Source organism: Lygodium microphyllum, chromosome 23 (genome assembly GCF_053477565.2).
Source record: "Lygodium microphyllum isolate KBCC chromosome 23, Lygodium_microphyllum_v1.1.10, whole genome shotgun sequence".
Taxonomy (NCBI): domain Eukaryota; kingdom Viridiplantae; phylum Streptophyta; class Polypodiopsida; order Schizaeales; family Lygodiaceae; genus Lygodium; species Lygodium microphyllum.
The window spans coordinates 101,246,293-101,266,527 of NC_141157.1; the positions used below are offsets into that span (position 1 = coordinate 101,246,293).

General features: G+C 41.9%; 1 protein-coding gene across 2 annotated transcripts in view; it reads right to left on the reverse strand.

Annotated features, from left to right (window-relative positions):
- Nucleotides 1-190: 190 nt before the first annotated feature.
- Nucleotides 191-20,235, reverse strand: part of LOC148016536 (C2H2 and C2HC zinc fingers superfamily protein) — a 29,919-nt gene continuing 9,874 nt past the window's right edge. Inside the window, exons 2-6 of one of the 2 annotated variants that reach the window (XM_087664000.1) lie at nt 2,270-2,470; nt 1,325-1,451; nt 1,039-1,137; nt 607-947; nt 191-492 (exon numbers count right to left, since the gene is read on the reverse strand). In XM_087664000.1, the coding sequence (XP_087520126.1) occupies nt 619-947; nt 1,039-1,137; nt 1,325-1,451; nt 2,270-2,470 (756 nt within the window). In that variant the 3' untranslated portion in view covers nt 191-492; nt 607-618. Of the gene's footprint in view, nt 499-606; nt 948-1,038; nt 1,138-1,324; nt 1,452-2,269; nt 2,471-20,235 lie in introns of both variants that reach the window. The other variant, XM_087663999.1, reaches the window with a different exon arrangement.

Sequence of the window (20,235 nt, forward strand, 5' to 3'; positions counted from 1 at the left end):
AGTATGGATATACTTGGATCATACATCATTGTGACTGAATTGGAATGATTTCTAAGCAATAGTGGCTGTAAGGGTAAAATCTGATCAAGAGAAATTTTCATTACCTCCTTACCCAGTCACCTTCATAGGAACATTTCATCAAAGAAAGATCATGTCCCCATTATTGCACTTGTGAAGCAATGTATGATGCTTTTGAATGGCTAAAAGCTATGGCATGTAAATACTCACAGAACAGGAATATGAAATAAAATGCCCATCAACAGCCATACAAGTTAGCCAAAGAGCGTTGAGAAAGTCTATACAAAGAAGAAAAAAACTTCTCAACATTTCTTTAACTCCACCATAGAACAAGTATAGACCTGCAGAAACCATGGAATTGGTTTTACAGCATCATTTGCAGTTTCGCTACCTCCACCTCCATCAGAAAACCAGAACCAAGTGTTAGGCTTGCCCTGCCCTCAAAGGTGGTGATGCAAAGAGCTTTCTGACTACCTGCACCTTCACATCAACCCCAACTCGATCATGCAAGCTCAGTCCATGAATCTGATGATGAGGCCACAATAACTTTTAACAAATTTGACCTGTTTTGCAATGCAAATCAATTACCTGTGATTTGTTTCAATAGGACTGATAGAGACCTAGGAGCCCTTTCTCTCTTTCTTGTATCCTTTTCTTGGCTGCCTCTCTGGCTGCAAGAGCTGCAATTTCCTCTTTAGAAAGAGACTCTGCTTTGACCTCTCGTTTTCTTTTTCCCACATCCAAAGATGATGCTACCCCCTTGCGTGGCACAGCTTTTAGTTGAGAAGGCTGAAGCACTGGACCAGGTGGTTTGACACTTGATTCTGGTGGTACTCTGTTTAAAGGTGGCTTATCAGTGGACTCGGATCCTGAACCTGATGCAGATTCTTTGGATGCTCTAAAAGCCTCCTCTTGCGTTGTCCATTTCCCTGTCCGCGTGAGCTTCTACTGTCAGAATCCTAAAAAAGAAGGAATTCAAACAAATCACCGATGACAAAAATCATATCATCTGCCAAATACCAAGGAGCTCGCTATAATAGAGCCCAGAATTGGGATCATAGTAGTATCCAGTGGCTGAATTGAAATAATAGCCTGTTGCCTCATCATATGACCACTCCCCTGTTCACAAAACATAAGAGTTCCTTATGAATAAGTAGCTTGCTCAAAAGAGCCCCAGATAAAGCAGTCCTCTAGCTTATCATTATGATTGCTTTCTTAACTGCCAAAAACTGCTGACAACAACAGTAGATATCAATTCAAATTGATGCTTGAAAAAAAACAAAAGCCTAACTTCTGTTCACATTACCTGAATCAGACCTTAAAGAACCAGCTCGCACTGATGTGTTTGGAGCTCCTGCTGAAGTGGCAGGTGCAATAGATGGTTCTAACCTCTTACTAGCCGCTAGATCTTTCTCATAGCTGCGCTTTGCTTGCTGTCCATAAAAATACGATTACATGATCATTAACTGGGGCCTTGTTTAATGTCGTATTATTTTTCATCAGCTTACTCACTATAAGACTGCATCAATATGTTACAGTTAACATCATTTTACAAAAATTGTAAATTTCTAGGGGAAAAGACACCAACATGGCCACATATATGCATACACACAATCCCATAGACACCTCATTAACTTACTTAGCTGCTTCCAAAGACTGGGTTCCAATCATGGATGTGGCTGCAGCCTCAAGTACAATTTTTCACATCCTCTTTGAGATACACTTCAGTTTTGAGAGCTATTTTGATCTCCGCTGATCTTTGCTCCCATCAGGTGCCATCAACCTTCAATGCGTAGGATAAACCCACCCACCCCATTATTATCAACCTAAATGCACAGTTTAACCTTACCCATCTTTTAACTCTGTGCCAAGCCTTGATCCTATCGGGCACAATCATTTAGAATGCATATTGTAACCTTATCACATTTTTATCTGTGCTGCTTCAGGGCACATTCTAGCCCTACCTACAATCAGCTGTACACACTTTCTCATGAATTAGGCTGGGCAAACATGTAGTACAGTGGAAAATAAGATTGCTAGAAATTTGTGATACTAAAAGTGTAATCAATGGACTAGATTGCCTTCTACATGATGAGCTTGCCTTGTTTTCTTAACCGTCTCAGGAGACATAAATGCAACTATTTCTAGCTCTTAATACTCATTACTTCTTAATAACAATTATTGTCGTATGAATCTTCCTATCAAACTCACAAAAAGGAGAATCATATAAAGCACCTGAGAGAGACATTACCGCTTCAATACGGGCAAAATCCTTCAATGCCTGCTGCCTCTCCTTCTCTTTTGCTGCATTTTCCTTCCGTATAGCAGCTAGCTTTTTTGCAACATTGTCTTTGTGTTTTTGCCCAAACTCATGAGTCCGTATACTTGCAGGATTATTTGCTATATAAATTTTGCAAAACTCACACCATTTGTTTCCTTGACTAACCCAATACTGCAAACAGTGAAAAAAAAACAGTCTTAGAGGGCTTGCTGTCAAGCAGTTAGGTGCCAATACAATAAGCCATGCCTCATCAAAATCATTATTGGACAGGAGAAAACCAAAGTAATTCTCTTTTTTTTTAATGTCACAAAAGACTATTGGACAACCCAAAAGGCACAGGAAGCAAACGTGCCTTCGCAACATATTGTCGCAATTATAGTCTCATACACATTGATAGAACACTTGACAAGAACATGCAAAGTTGAATGTGGGCAGTATGGACATTGAAATTCCTTTTTAACATCAAAGTAATCACAACTGCCCACATTCAAGTCCTCCATGGGATTTGTTAAACAAAGCACAATCACAAGAGCAAACAAGCCCCAAGCATGTTAATACACAATCGCATTTGCATCTACATATCTTTTGCTCTTCAATCCTCAAACTATTGTTAGCATAGGGCAGTGATGGAGGCTGTAACCTAAATAAAGCAGCATCTTTAATGGCAGTGAACCAAAAGAAAGCTCTTGTATAGTATCCCATGTTGAGCCAAAAAAGCATTACAAATTGATTAGCACTTTAAAACAACCCCAAAACATGTAAATTACCAAAAGTTTCATTAAATGGTGCACAGTCCTAGAGTGTTTCTATGTCCCACAGTAAAACCCTAATTTGAGAGAATCCTTCTACATCTATAAATACATATGCTGCCCACCATTCAACCCATCCTTGTGTGCAGGTTTCTTACTCCTAACAGCGAATTTCAGCCATCAACCACCTATCATCTACTGTCCAGCCCCTAATGACTACAACTCGACATCTTCTTGCACTTGGTGCCCAGTTTACTGCTGCTGCCTACTATCAAGAGGTCCCCATACAACAACGTATACAGTCTTGCTGCATGGACAGTTGTTTCCTCTTCTCCAAAACTTGCCCTACTTGCATTTGCATTTGCAATAGCCATGCAACAGGCTGCCCACCAAATGATATTACAGCTGCTAAGTGTTAGAATTTGCCAATTCTATGGGCAGTGCCCAATGATTTAGTCTTTAATTCTTTTTCACTTCTTAGTGTGAACACAACTAAAGTTATAAGTTCTGTCACCACTCTTAGACTTAGGGTTAGAGTCAATTAACTCTAGTTGAGTTAGAGCTAGGTCTATCTTAGACCTATCTTGCACACTCTACTCTTTTGCTTCAGCACACTCTCATTGTCTCTCTTTTCTCTCCTCCATAGTTGGTTGTCATTTTCCAACATTTGGTATTAGAGCAAGGTTCTACGAGCAGATTCAATTCAGCCACCGTCAACTGGTGCCACCCCACCTAAAGTCTTGTTGTTATCAACCAACTCTATGCCCGAGGAAGAGAAGGATGACCTATTGTTATTTTCAGCCTGCACGCAGCCCTACACACAGTCCCATACACAGCCTGCACGCAGCCCGAGGAGCTACTGTTTTGGAGGAGCTACTGTTTTGGAGGAGCTTCTACTGTTTTCAACTCTACCCCTTATTTTCTCACCTCTGCCCGCCATATTCTTAGTCCTGCCTACAATTTTCTGCAAAACCTAACAAGTGCAAAAACTCTAAATTTCAAATTTGGGGTTTTTCGAAATTTCTACAATTTCTCAACCATTTTGGTCATCTCTTTCCGAATCTCAGCTCATGCCGCCCAAAATTTGGGGCTTTTGTCGATTTTCACTCCCAGAGTTCAAATTGACAACTCAAAGAAATTTCACAATTTCTTTGACATTGCCCCCAAAAATTTTGGGGCTTTTGCCTGATTTGCAGTCCCACATGCGAATCTTCATTGGAAACGTCGACATTGCACAATTTCATCGACATTTACGCAAGATTTGGGGCTTTTTGTCCTAGAGGCTCTGACACACATCACGAGGAAAATTCCAACTGTTATTCCCTGTTGGCATACACCCCGAGGTAACATTACTATAGAAATTCACGCTATAAGGTACAAATTTCTTCAATTTCTTTGAAATTTTAGAAAGAAATTTGGGGCTTTTTCCCGACATGCATTCCAAGGCACAAACAAGTGGTACGACAACATTTAATTACTGTTACAATCAAATTGAGTAGAACGTTTTGAAAAAATTCAGTAAATTTTGGTAAGAATCAGCATTAGGTTGCTGTAATTTGTACTTTTGAGGTTACGAATTACACAGCAAGTGTGGTACAGCAGTGCATTGCTGTTATTGCTTGGCTAAGTGCTGATTTGGGTCAAATTGGACACACGTTGGCATCTATGTGACAATTTGGTACTTGTTGCATAATCCAATGGGATTTTTGGTACTACAATGCATACTTCAGTAGAGAAGTATTTGGATGCAGATTTTTGTCCATTACTAACAGCATGGCACGTCAGGGAACTAATGATCAGAGCAACATCCTTGGTATCCTCACTCGAGAGGATTAACTTGATGGATCGAACTACCCGTTGTGGAATTTTATGGTCCACAACCTTCTTGTAGCGAAAGACTTTTGGAACTATGTTACAAGTGATTTGCAGCAACTAGGAGGTCTTGCACCTCAAACACCTCATTGTAATGCTAGAAGACAAGCTACTGGTGTTGCTGCCCCTCCTACCGAGGATCAGAGGAGAAGGGACTCAAAAGATACACAAGCAGTTTCTTTGATTGCCTTATCAGTGAAAAGATCAATCATTCCACACATCCGGTCTTGTAAGACCTCAAAATCAGCATGCGATGTACTTGAACATATATTTGCAGCATGTAACAAGGCCAAAACATCTTCTCCGTAGAGATTTGGCCAATGTGAACATGGATGAGGGTGATAGCATGACAGATCACCTTACTCACATACAAGATTGCACGAGCAGCTACTCAATATGTGGATGAAATCATTCAGGATGCTAAATTGGTAAACATCTTACTAAACTCTCTTCCAAAGTCGTATCTTAGTTTCCACCTCTTTGATATTGTCTTTGTTTGGGGTTTTTGGTTGGGGACTGGTGCTGCGAGGGGTGGGGGGGAGCCTTACATTTGTGGAGTTGAAAGACCTCTTGTTGCAAGAGAAATAGACTCGGAAGAATGTTGCATTGCATTTAAAAGATGTGGCTATACTTTCCAAGTTCAAAGCCAAAGGAAAAGTTAAGTAAAATGCAAAAAATCAGCAAAAAGGTAACGTTGGACAACCATCGAATAAGGTTGTCCAAGACATAGAAAAGGCTAAAAAAAAGGGGAACTGCCATTATTGCAAAAAGCCAAGTCACTATACCCATAACATTGGTGATGTCTTTGAGGATCTCTTGCCACTTTCTTTGGAGTCCGTGCCTGCTGCAAATGGTTGGACAGACGTAATACAGCAAGCTATTGATACACTATATGCACTTGAACAGCAGGATATTGATTATGGTTTGCCATACGCAGTGGAAGATGCAGCATAGCATGAAAGGGCTACTGTAAATGCAACAAAAACAGTCCTCAGATGGCTGTTACAAACTCTCCAAGAGAGTAAAATGGATGCTCCTTTAGCTCAATGCACTAGAAGGACTGCTAGATATGTAGCATATGATGCAAAGGGAGCCCATTTAGCTGATTTTACAGAAGTAGATGATGGTAATGAGCATGTATTTATGGGCTCATTGTTGGATGATGATGAGCCTACTTCCTTGAACGAAGCTCAACAAGATATACATTGGATGCAGGCCATGCAGGATGAGTTAGACTCTATTGCCACTAACTCTACAAGGAATCTTGTGAACTTACCACTTTGCAAAAAGACTATTGACACAAAATGGGTTTTTAAACTCAAACACAAGGCTGATGATACCATTGACACGTACAAAGCACGTTTGGTAGCAAAAGGCTATGCACAAAAGAAAGGCATAGATTATGAAGAGACTTTTGCAGCTACATCCCATATGAGTACGGTGAGATGTGTAATTGCTATGGCTGCAAATTATGGTTGAAAGGTACATCAATTGGACATTAAGACAGCATTTTTGAATGGGGATTTGCATGAGGATGTTTATGTATCACAATTTCAAGGGTTTGTGGTTAAGGGGAAAAAGCACATGGTATGCAAGCTAAACAAAGCTCTTTATGGTCTCAAATATGCTCCTCGTGAATGGTACTCTAAAATTGATGCATATTTGGCCAACAATAGGTTCAAAAACAGTCCAACTTCTCGCACTCTATACATTAAGAATGAAGAGGGAGACTTGCTGATTATCATTCTTTATGTAGATGACATGCTGGTCACTGGATCTTCAATAGCAAAAATTGCAGATTTCAAGGTTGAATTAAAGCATGCATTTGCTAGGTCAAATATGTGCTGTCTACACTATTATTTGGGGATTCAGTTCACCCAAAATCAGCATGGTATCATCATGTCGCGGTCATAGTATGTGGATAAGCTGTTACATAGGTTTAATATGCAAGATTGCAAACCTATGTGCAATCCTATGGAGCCACGCATAAAGTTGTCTATGCATGATGGTGAAGAGATGTCTAATGTTGCAATTTACAGACATGTTGGTTGTCCTATTTATCTTTGCAACACACGGCCTGACATTCAATATACAGTATCTTAAGTGAGCACGTATATCCATAGCCCACGGACTATACATTGGCAAGCTATAAAGTGGATCTTTAGATACTTACAAGGTACTCAGTCATATGCATTATTATTTCCCGGGGGGAGACTTGCAATTACAGGCTTACAATGATTCAGATTGAGCTGGTGATGCATACACAAGGCAATCTACTAGTGGACACTGTTTCTTTCTGGGATGTTCATACATTTCATGGCCAAGTAAGAAACAACCTATAGTGGCTACCTCGTCATGTGAAGCTGAGTACAGGGCAACCTTCACGACAACAATGGAATGTGTATGGTTGTGTAGATTGTTGACTGATCTACATTTACCATTGGAGGGTCCTACACCCATTCTTTCTAACACTAACAGTGCTATTGCAATGGCACGAAACCCTGTGTTTCATACTCGCACGAAACATATTGAGGTACATTACCATTATGTCACAGAGAGACACTACGCAGAAGAGATCAGCTTAATGTATGTTCCTACACAAGAAAATGTTGCAAACATTTTCACCAAGGCACTACCTCGTGAGAAGTTTGAGGCTTTTCGCAAGTCCTTAAACTTGCTACCCTTTGGTGATTGGTCATTCTTGTACTTCACCACATTGGCATTGCAAGGGGGTGTTAGAATTTGCCGATTCTATGGATAGTGTCTTTAGTTCTTTTTCAATTCTTAGTGTGAACATAACTAAAGTTACAAATTCTCTCACCACTCTTAGAGTTAGAGTTCGAGTCAGTTAACTCTAGTTGAGTTAGAGCTAGGTCTATCTTAGACTATCTTGTACCTTTTATTTTCATTCTTTTAATTCAGCAAGTACACTCTACTATTTTGCTTCAGCTCACTCTCATTGTTTCTCTTTTCTCTCCTCCATAGTTGGCTGTCATTTTTGGACACTAAGGCCTACCTTAGCATGAAAGGTATCAATGTTAAAAAAGTCTAAGAAAGGTAACACATCACCAATCATTCAAGGATCCACCTATAGTACGGGGAAGTTTCGAAAACAGGAAAAAACGGAGTTTCGGAGTTTCAACCAAATTTTGGAAACAAAGAAACGATGTTTTGGATTGTACACTAAAATAAATACGGTATTATGTGGGTATGTAAATATATCAATACCTACAACAACATATACCTAAAAATCATATAAAACTTTGAGGCTTCAGGTCATATGATTGAAATCATGATTCATTACACGTCACGACTCATGAGTGAAGATTCAAGAGTCAAGACTCGATGGTTGAAACTTAAGACAGCTTAACACAATTAAGACTCAATTTTCAAAACTTAAGGCAACAAAATGAATTATAATTTATGACTCCTGAGTCATCTATGATCTAAAGAGCAGTGAAGATTGACTTCAAGAACAATGGAGATTGACATCAAGAACAACGGAAGAAAAATCAAAATGCATAATAAGTAAAATCAAGATACAATAATACATATAACTATGTCATGTGAGTAATCTATCAAAACTCTGAAGTCCAGTGAGCACTAAGCATTGTGTACTAGTCTCTAGACTCTAGTAGCTACTGAGTAATAAGTGGCCTTGGTCAACTCCACACGAGTATTGGAAGAGAGTTTGGACTCATCTCGCACCAAAGGCCAGTTAATCACCTCCATCACAAGCTCTACCAAATCATAAGACTCCAGAATGGCCAATATCATCACGCGCCAAATGCGGTAATTGTCACCATCCAACTTCTGATCTGATGGAAGAGCTGGTAGGACAAGCACATTCCTGTCTATAATCGCTTGGAACTCCAAGTCAATTTCTGTAGACATGTTCACCTACGATGCTTGCACAAACGCAAAAGCAGCCCCCTCTAACTGTGAAAACGCAACCTGTTAGGGCTCTTTGCTCTGCATCCTGAATCTTCTTCAGCTGCTGAAGGCAATGAAAAGGTAAAATCTACAGTGAAAGGCCTAAAACACAGCCTTCCTCCCCTTCAAACAGCAACAACCTCCAACGAATTCACCAATTGGACTCCTTTCCCGCACGCCCACACTCGCTCTAGCCTTGTTCCAATGCGCAGCCCTCTCGCTCGCCCTTGAATGCTAGAAATGCAGCCTTGTGTTGCGCTGAAATCTCCTCTTCAGGTAGGTTCTTCAATCAGTCCAGTCCGTCTTCACCACTCTGATACCATGTCAGAGTGCAGCAATGCAAAAGCATGGGACCAAGACTAAGAGAGAGAGTGAATACAAAGAGGAGAGAGAGAGAGAGAGAGGAGACAGTGAAACGCAGAAAATCTGCAATGTAGAATGCTGTATAGGAATGCAGAAATATACAAGGGTGTAGAGAGAATATTTGCATATGTCTCCGTCTTAAGGACCTCAATCTCCATCAACGTGATGTCTGTCACCAACAAGCTGTCTCTGTCAAATGCGAGTGAACAGAGTGTGCTGGAGGACTACTATAAATAGCAGAAAAATACCACGAAAAATAGCCACAATCAAGTCGGTTGCATTTAATGCAGTCGACTGCTGACGTGGCTCCTGCGCTACGACTGCTGACGTGGCACTAGCCGTATTGCTCTACAACACTGTTGTCCAGGGAATGATATCTGTAACACAATTAGCACTACAAATGACTACCACAATAGGGTAAGGAGCTTAAGCTCTTTGAAGATTTCATTACCGAGAAGGCTCTTGAGACAAATGGTATTACAACTATGAAGGCCTATCTCAACATGAAAGGTATCAATGTTATTGATGCAATGAAGTTTATAAAAGGTAACATATCACCTATCATTGGAGGATCCACCCAAGCGGTACATGGCTAGTCAATGTCCTAATAAGGCAAAGAAGGAAAACCAGCCCCAAAAGATACCTCAAGCAAATGCTATACCTAAGAAATCCTTGCAATACGATGAAACTCCGTCGGAGAAAAGGAAGCTTTTTACGGTTTGGGATAAGATTGCTGATTAAACTGTTCTCATTCACTTTAATACAAAGGCTACATATCATTATATCCATCCTCAGATTGTTGAAGCTCTACATCTACCAAAGAAGAGGTTTGAAATACCAAAAATGTTAGGTGTTGCTTTTCAAGAAATGGAGTCTGAAGTTACTCCTATTCTTGGGAAACTACGAATTGAGATAGAAGATTATGTAGATCATGAGAGTTTTGTCATGGGATATCTGTTAGCAGAGTATTTGTCAGCTCATGTGTGAGTCTGAGCTTGATCTGGGCTGGGCATTTTTATTCGGTATTTTAGGTTTTTTTCTGGTGTGGCATTTTATGCCAATGGAGCATTTTTATGCACCAGTCGGCCAGCATTAATGCTATCCGACCAGCATTATTGCTCCCCACTTTTTCAGCCTATTTATACTCAGTGCTCCTCCTCAATCAGTATCATCATCATCATCTTCACCATCTGCAGACTCTGTGGAGAGAGAGGAGCCAATGCCAGTGCCAGTGCCCACGCAGCCAGTGACTCACTGTTGTATGCGACTGTCTCGTATTCAGATATATGGATTCCATTTCCCGTGCATACATCTGAGTTCTCATCTGTATCGTGTTCTTTTCTTTTCTCTTTTTGTCTTGTGTTTCAGCAGTTTATTTCAGCACATGTTTATGCTTCCACCGCTGCTCCACTTCTGACATGGTACCAGATTTCAGGATCTGTGCTTCTGCTATGTTTTCTTGCTGATTTCAGGACTGTTTTGTACCCCTACTGATCAGACGACTGCTGTCGCAGCCAAGCGACCTGTTTTGGGGCTGTTTTCAGCCTGCGCTTTTTGCAGTTTTGCCATCGCCTGTTGCCTATGCACCTTCTACTGCCTGCGTTTTTCATCTGCAGCTGCTGGCGACAGTTTTCTACCTGTTTTTCTCCAGTTTACAGCCTGCATTTTGCTGATTCAGCATCTCTCGTGGCTGGGTGACTGCTACTTCATGCCGTTTTTGCTGTTTTTGGCAGTTTTTGACTGATTTTTTGACTTTCTGCAGTAGATTTTGTCTTCTATTGATTAGATTTTGGGTTATATTGCATGTGAACTCTCATTTTCTGCAGTCTGTGCTTGTGTTTTGGCTATGTTTCCTCTCTAAATTCCATCTCTTCTCTACTTCTCTTCTTATCCTCTCCATATGGCTCCTCCGTGCACTTCCACTGATGATAAGTTACATGGACCTGATTATCTCACATGGAGTGCTATCATGAAAGCTTGGTTTGTGCAGAAGCGGTTATGGTACATCGTCTGTGGAGCTATTCCTCGACCTCTCCGTCCTTTTCCTCTTCCTGAAGACTTTGATGAGGACAACCATGAGGAAGCGGTGCTCACATGGGACTCAGACGATGCCCGTGCTTACTCGGCGTTGCTTCGGTGTATTTCTAAAGCAGTCTTACCGGCGGTTACCTCCTATAGGACATCTCCTGAAGTATGGCAGAAGTTGCAGCAGATGTACGAGGCACCTTCCACCATGCGGGCAATCACACTTTATGGCCAGCTCCTGCAGATGAAGTTTGAGCCGAAAGATACTATTCAGTCTTTTCTTCTTCATGTTACGCAGGTACAGGACCAGCTTCGGCACATGCAATCTGCTCTTCCCGAGGCGCATCTCGTCGGGACGGTCCTCTACAAGCTCCCCCCGGAGTTTGATGGAGTGGCCAATGCTTTGCGGCGCAGACATCATCGACTCCTGTCAGTTTTACACATATGACCTCGATGCTTCTTGAGCATGAGACAGCCTTGAGATTACAGGGGCGACTTCCGGCACATTATGGAGGCGAGGCTTATGTAACTTTAGAGAGGGGTGACGGGAAAAAGTCGAAGGCCCAATGTTACCACTGTGGCAAGAAGAGACATTTGCGGAAGGACTGCAAGAAGATAGCAGCTTCCAAGAAGGAGCAAAAGAAGAAGCGGGCTGTTGACTCTACCGATGAGTTCTTTCCTTCATCAGACTCCGACTCAAATCCTCTGACCAAGGTGAAGTCCAAGGCGCGGAAGGGATCCTCTTCTTCGGATCGCGGGAAGGGCTTGGTGGCCCCTTCCTCGGCTGCTTTCTAGTGGTGGTGATGAGGTCATCCCTCACGACTCTCTTGTGCCAGAGAGGGAGTGTGAGCGGGTGTTCAGATGGGGCAGCCGCGCCACAGGTGCACAGGTTCCAGAGAGGGACGTCCCTGACGCATCGACTTCAGTCTGGCGGAATTTAATCCTGGAGCTGGGATTGACATCCAGGTTCATAATGAGCTGGTTATCTGACAGAGAGCGGGAGGCTTTCGTCTGGAGCTCATATGAGGAGACACTTTGGCGGTCTGGCCAAAGGCGGGGAATCCATGGTCACCTATGTTCAGCGGCATTTTTGACAGGATGGTCTTGTATACTACTGCGAGACATTGGTAACGGTCACAGAGACATGCTATGATCTTCTCTATTTTCAGGTGTTTGGTACGATCGACCTCGACATCAGGTTCTCTCTGAGGCACCTTGGTGGTGGCTTGATCACCCACTGCTTGGGTATCCATGGTTCTACTTGGTGGTTCTATGTTCTATAGTTTCTGATCCCTTTTCATTGTACTATTGTATTGTATCAGATCACCCATGATCTGAGAGAGGGTGTTAGTAGAGTATTTGTCAGCTCATGTGTGAGTATGAGCTTGATCTGGGCTGGGCATTTTTATTCGGTATTTAAGGTTTTTTTTCTGGTGTGGCATTTTATGCCAGTGGAGCATTTTTATGCACCAGTCGGCCAGCATTAATGCTGTCCGACCAGCAATATTGCTCCCCACTTTTTCAGCCTATTTATACTCAGTGCTCCTCCTCAGTCAGTGTCATCATCATCATCTTCACCATCTGCAGACTCTGTGGAGAGAGAGAAGCCAGTGCCAGTGCCAGGGCCAGTGCCAGTGCCAGTGCCAATGCCAGGGCCAGTGCCCACGCAGCCAGTGACTCACTGTTGTATGCGACTGTCTCGTATTCAGATATATGGATTCCATTTCCTGTGCATACATCTGAGTTCTCATCTGTATCGTGTTTTTTTCTTTTCTCTTTTTGTCTTGTGTTTCAGCAGTTTATTTCAGCACATGTTTATGCTTCCGCCGCTGCTCCACTTCTAACAATATCTTGGTCATTGTAATGTTGTATTAGAAATACCTTGGCATAGAAGAATAGGTCCAACCATTGATTGGAATCAAAATAAATTTAGATTCTCTTTTAAGGGTAAAAATGTATCTTTTGATATAGGTGGAAGGAAACTCTATTCCCATCTTATCCCATGTACAAATTTGAAAAGCAATAAAAAAGTCTATTTTCTTGTACTTAATTTTTGTCAAAGATTCTAATAAAAAGTCTAGAATTGAAGAGTCCATCTCAAATATAAACGAGGACTTTATGAGTTTCTTGAAAAAGTATGATGATCATTTTGCAACACTTTATCTAACGAGTTACCACCAAAGAGGCCAACAGATCATCACATTGATCTCACACTTGAGAGCTCACCTCCAAATAGGCCACCCTATCGTGTGAGTTCAACAGAACAAGAGATTATGAAGCAAGTGAATGAGCTCTTGGAGAAGGGTCTAATAAGACCCAATTCCTCACCTTTTTACTCTCCAATCCTGTTAGTATTAAAAAAAAGATGGATCTTGGCGCATGTGTGTGAACTACAGGGCCCTCAACAAAATTACAATTCATAATAGGTTTCCCATTATAAGAATTGATGATATCTTCGATAGATTGGATGGATCCAAAGTCTTCAACCGAATTGACTTAAAGAGTGGCTACCATTAGATAAAGATTGCTTCTCAAGATATTTATAAAATAGCATTTGAGACAACTTTTGGTTTGTATGAGTTTCTTGCAACCTTTAATAAAATGATGAAAAGAATCTTTAGAGCAAATTGAAAGTTTAAATATACTTTCTTTGATGATATTTTAGTTCATTCAAAAGATAAAGAAAAGCATAAGCAATACTTGAAAATTGATACTTTCTTTGATGATATTTTAGTTCATTCAAAAGATAAAGAAAAGCATAAGCAATACTTGAAAATTGTGTTTTAAGAACTCTGCAAATACAAACTTTTATGTGAATGGCAAAAAGAGTGAATTTTTCCTAGAAAAGATTTACTACTTGGGCCATATTGTATCCTAAGATGGGATTCGGATAGATCTAGAAAAAAACAAGGCTATTATAGAATAGGTAGGATTGACAAGTGTTCATGAAGTTTGAAGTTTCTTGGAATTATACTCTTATTACAAGAGATTCATTAAATGGTTTGCAATGGATACTGGACCATTGCATGATTTAATCATGAAAACAGTGGCATTCTGATAGACCAAGTTAGAGAAGGAAGCTTTTGAAGCTCTAAAGTTCTATATTAGCAAAGGACTTGTTTTTGTCGAAACCTTTCTTTGCGAAATGTGATGCTTCAAGAGACTACATTGGTGCAGTCTTAAACCAAGAAAGGCATATAGTTACTTATATAAGCAGAAGGTTACAAAATGCAAAAAAGAATGCTACTACCTATGAAAAGGAGTTAATGGCCATCATTCATGCTTTAAAAGATTGGAGACACTATCTTTTAGGTGGAGAATTTCTCATCAAGGCGAACCATGACAATTTTAGGCATTTTCTCAACCAACCAAAGATTTCTAAAAAGCATATTCAATGGGCCAATTATTTAACTCAATTTAACTTTTAAATACTGCATATTTCTAGAAAGCAAAACAATATAGCTAATGCCCTGTCAAGAAGACCTTAGATTCATGTAGTGTCCATGATTCATCATACAAATTTTACTAGTATGAGAAACATGTATGCTTTTGATGAAGATTTTAAAATCATCTAAAAGAGTTTACAACTTGGTAAAAAAACAAACTGTTATATTATCAAAGATGGATTTTTTTAAATGGAGAATAAGTTATGTATTAAAGATTTTAGACCTAAAGTAAAGGAAGAATGTCATGTGACTCTTTACATGGCTCATTCTAGTATTTTGGCCATAACAAAGGCACTTGAAATATATTCCTTTCGGCTAAGTCTTCGACGAGACATTGAACAATTTATCAAAGAATAACTTGTGTACCAAAAGATTAAGTTTGATCACCAAAAGCCTGCAGGACTTTTGCAACCATTACTAATTCCAAGCCAACCTTGGAAAAGCATTGCTATGGATTTTATTTTTGGCTTGCCAAAATCAGCAAACGGTAATGATTGTTAGCCAGTGTCATTTCCTGGACAGTCAACCAGCGTAGGACAGCATACAAGATGCCACGTCAGCAGTGTACGTCAACAAGCAAGATGCCACATCAGCAGAGCTGTGCAGTCGGCTGCATTACCTGGTGCTGGGAATTTCTATTTTTTCGGCTATTTATAGTCGACTTTGTGGACACTTTAGCATTCATATTTTCAGGTTCTGATCTTGAGATCTGTTGGCTGAGACAGACTGTGCTCGGGCTAACAGAGATCGAGGTCATCAAGTCGGAGACATATGTTGATATTTCCTCTACGCCCTTGTGTATTTTTGCACTCTTATACAGCATACTACACGGCAGATTTTTTGCATTTACACTGTCTCCTTTTCTCTCTCTCTCTCTCTCTCTTCTCTCTGTGTTCACTCTCTCTCAGTTTGTCCTACGCTTCCACATCGCTGCACTCTGACATGGTATCACAGCGGTGAAGATGGACTGACTGAGGGCTGAACCTATCTGAAGAGGAGATTTCAGCGCGACACAAGGCTACGTTTCCAAGATTCGAGGGCGAGCGGGAGGGCTGCGCATCGGATCAAGGCTGAAGCGAGAATGGGCGTGCGGGAAAGAAGTCTAATCGGTGAATTTACTGCAGGTTATTGCTGTTCGAAGGGGAGGAAGGCTGCGTTTGAGGCCTTCCATTGCAGATTTTACCTTTTCATCACCTCCGGTGGCTGAAAAAGGTTTGGGCAGCGGAGGTACCAGCCCTAGAAGGCTGCGTTTTCACAATCATATGGGGCTGCTTTTGCGTTTGAGCAGGTATTGCAGGTTAACATGTCTACATAGACTGATTTGGAGTTCCAAGCGATCATGGACAGGAAGGTGCTTATCCTAACGGCTCTTCCATCAGATCAAAAGCTTGATGGTGACAATTACCGCATCTGGCGGGTGATGATGTTGGCCATTTTGGAGTCTTATGATTTGGCGGAACTGGTGATGGAGGAGATTAACAGGCCCTCGGTGAGGGATGAGTCCAAACTCTCTTCCAATGCTCGTGAGGAGTTGACCAAGGCCCAGTCTCATTGGGACAAACTAAATGCCAAGATTCGATCTTTTCTGTTTCTGTCTTACACCGCAGTCGTTGAAGTGAGTGATGTGCTGCGGAGATGCAATGTCCGGCGATGAAATGTCAGGTAAAGAGCAAAACACGTGAGCAACAGCAGCGAGTGAGAGCGAGAGATGCAAGATGTTCTTAGGTACAATTGGAGTGTGTACCACTTTAGGTTTTTAGATAGATATATATGAAAGTACAAGTGTGCTAAGGGTGCGTTCACACCCGTGCACATATAAAAGGCACGATGGCCCTTTATTCCCAACAACCTCCCACCTAAAGGCAATGTGCCTTAAGAGGAGAAAAGAATCAGCTAAGTCTAAGTATGTACAAAGCTGAAATACATATATCTATCCAACTCCCATCATCTGTCGGCAATGAGCAAACCGCTCTGCTGGAAGACCCTTCGTGAGAAGATCTGCAGGATTATCATCTGTATGCACTTTGACAAGCTCAATGCTCTTGCTGTCAAGTACATCTCTGATGAAGTGATACGTCACCTGTATGTGCTTCGTCTTTGCATGAAAGACGGGATTCCGTGCTAGCATGATAGCACTCTGACTATCACAATGAAGAACGGGTAACTCTGTAATGCCAAGATCTCCCACCAGACATGAAAGCCATAAAGCCTCTTTGCATGCCTCAGTAGCAGCCACATACTCTGCCTCTGTAGTAGACAATGCAACACACTTCTGTAGCCTGGAGATCCAAGAGACTGCTCCTCCTGTGAAGGTAAACACATACCCAGAAGTGGACTTTCTACAGTCCGCATGACCAGCATAGTCTGCATCCGTAAAGCCAACGACAGATGCTTTCTGCTTTCCAAAGCAGATGCACAAATCACTTGTGCCTTTGAGGTATCTCATAATACCTTTCACTGCTTTCCAATGCTTTTTGCCAGGGTTTGCCATATATCTGCTAACCACTCCCACTGCAAAGGCAATGTCAGGACGTGTAGCAACCATAGCATACATCAAGCTGCCAACAGCTGAAGCATATGGAATCTTGGCCATTTCAGCCTTCTCATCATCAGATGTAGAGCTGTCCTCTGCACTGAGTTTCACATATGGAGGCAATGGAACACCAATTGGTTTCCCCCCCTCCATATTGAAATGTTGCAAAACCTTAGAGACATACTCCTGTTGAGATAGAAAGAGTAATCCTTTGGACCTATCTCTGAGTATTCGCATGCCAAGAATGTGATTTGCATCACCAAGATCCTTCATATCAAAGCTGCCATGAAGACTTTGCTTCAACGAATCCAAGGCATGAGTATCCCTGCCAGTAATCAGCATGTCATCAACATACAGAACCAAGATAATTAGGCTGCCATCTGCGGCCTTCTTGGTGTACAAGCAGTGATCCACTTGACTTCTTTGAAAACCTTGAGACTGCATAAATGTATCAAACTTATGATACCATTCTCTTGGTGCTTGCTTCAGCCCATACAAACTCCGTTTGAGCTTACATACCATCTTCTCTTTGCCTTTAGCCACAAACCCTTCAGGCTGCTGCATATATATGTCTTCATGCAGATCACCATGTAAAAATGCAGTCTTTACATCCATCTGTATGAGCTCCATATCTTCAGCTGCAACCAAGCCCAAAATGGTTATCAATGTAGTCATTTTGACTACAGGAGAGAAGATCTCATCAAAATCAACTCCATGTTCCTGCTTGTACCCCTTAGCAACCAATCTGGCTTTGTACTTTGGCGAGGAACCAGAAGTGACCTTCATCTTATAAACCCATTTGCATGGAAGCGTTTTCTGCCCTTTAGGCAACTGCACCAAGTCCCAAGTGCCGTTTTTCTCAAGAGATTCCATCTCTGACAGCATGGCTTTATACCATTTCTTGCTGTCCTGTCTGTCCATTGCTTCCTTGAAGCATGACGGCTCACCACAGTCAGTGATCATGACATAATCAGCCACATTATTTGCACCAGGAACAAATCTGTCGGGCTGTCTAGTAGCCCTAGACGATCTCCTAACCCAATGATCATTGTTTGCTGGCTGTTCAGCCTGCATATTATCATTTACAGCTTGCTGTCCTGGCATTTCAGCCTGCAAATCAACATTAACAGCTTGCTGTCCTGGCTGTTCCTGCACATTTAGTGGCTCATCATTATGGGCAATGGCTGGCTGATCATTTCCAGCATCATTTTCTGCATTCGCAGGTTCATTTACAGCAGGTATTTGCTGCTGTACAGCGGGCACATTTTGCTGTCCAAAAGGTACTTCTTCCCAGAATACAACCCTACGAACCTCCTCAGTCTTTTCGGGCTGTTTATGCATGCGACCTTCCCGGAAGATAACATCATTGCTGCGCACTGTTTTCCTTTTCACGGGATCCCACAATCTATACCCCATTTCACCCTCGTCACCATATCCTAGGAATATGCATTTACAGGACTTTGGCTCAAGTTTGCTGCGGTCTTCCTTACGAATGTGCACAAAAGCCTCGCAGCCAAACACTCGTAAATGAGCATAAGAAGGTGGCTTGCCCGACCACGCTTCCTGAGGGACTCCCCCCCCCAAAGACCTGTTTGGTGACCGATTGATCAAGTGAACGGCTGTCATAACAGCCTCTGCCAAAAAACCATGGGGTAATGCAGCATGAGACAGCATAGTACGGACTTTATCCTGTATAGTCCTGTTCATACGCTCTGCAACTCCATTCTGGGGTGGATTATGAGGGGCAGTGAGCTCCCTTTTTATCCCTTTGCTGTCACAAAATGCCTGAAAGGCCTTGGACACATTCCCCACCATTGTCAGAGCGAAGACACTTAAGTGTCTTATCAGTCTGATTTTCAACCAATGCCAAGAAGTTTTTAAACTTGTCAAGTACTTCATCCTTGCTACGAATGGGGTAAACCCATACCTTCCTTGTAGCATCATCGACAAAGGTGACAAAGTACTTCTTCCCCCCCAAAGACAATCCTGGCATCTGACATACATCTGAATGTACTAACTCTAGAGGTGAAGATTTCAAAGAAAGAGATTTCTTATGAGATGTCTGCGCATGCTTACCATAGACACAATGATCACAATGCTCAAAATCAGCATAACGGAGACAAGGCAAGTAACCCAAACGAGAAAGAACTTTCATTCCTGTTTGACTCATGTGTCCTAACCGGCCATGCCACAAAGAAACACTTGGCTGCTCGGTTACTGCGACAACATGGTCACGCACACTAGATACATGAAGAGGATACAGAGTATCACTCTTTGAACCCCTGGCAATGACTCTAGATCCTGTACTGATCTTCCATTTTCCATCGCCAAATGTGGTATGATAACCATCATCATCTAGCTGCCCAGTACTGATTAAGCTCTTCTTGAGCTCAGGTACATGACGAACATTCTGAAGAGTAAAGACAGAACCATGCTGAAACTGAAGCTGCACACTGCCAATGCCTGCAATATCACATGTTGAGTTGTCCCCGAGATGGACAACACCATGTCGACCGCCTATATAATCGGAAAACCAATCTCTGTAAGGGGTGACATGAAAGGAGGCACCCGAATCTAAAATCCAGGTATGCATGTCATCAGCCGAATCGGCGACCAATGCATGGGCATCAAAACATGAAGACACGAAGAGTACATCGTTCCCACTGTCACTGTCCTGAGTGACTACATTCACCTCTTCGATCTTGACGCTGCTCTTCTTGGGTTGGCTCTCTTTCTTCTCTTCCTTGCTGTCCTCTGTCTTCTTGCCTTTCCCTTTCTCTTTCTTCCACTTGTAACAGTCACGTTTGAAGTGACCTTTCTTGCCACAGTGGTGGCATTCCACATTCTTGCCGCGAGACATGCTGCGACCCTTGCCATCAGATTTTCTCTTCTGCTGTGATCTGCCCCTGGTATGCAAGGCACTAGACGACTTACTTGATGCATTATTTTGCCTATTTATCTCTTCCATAAGCAAAGAGCTTTCCACGTCAGAATACATAAGCATAGCATTCGAGT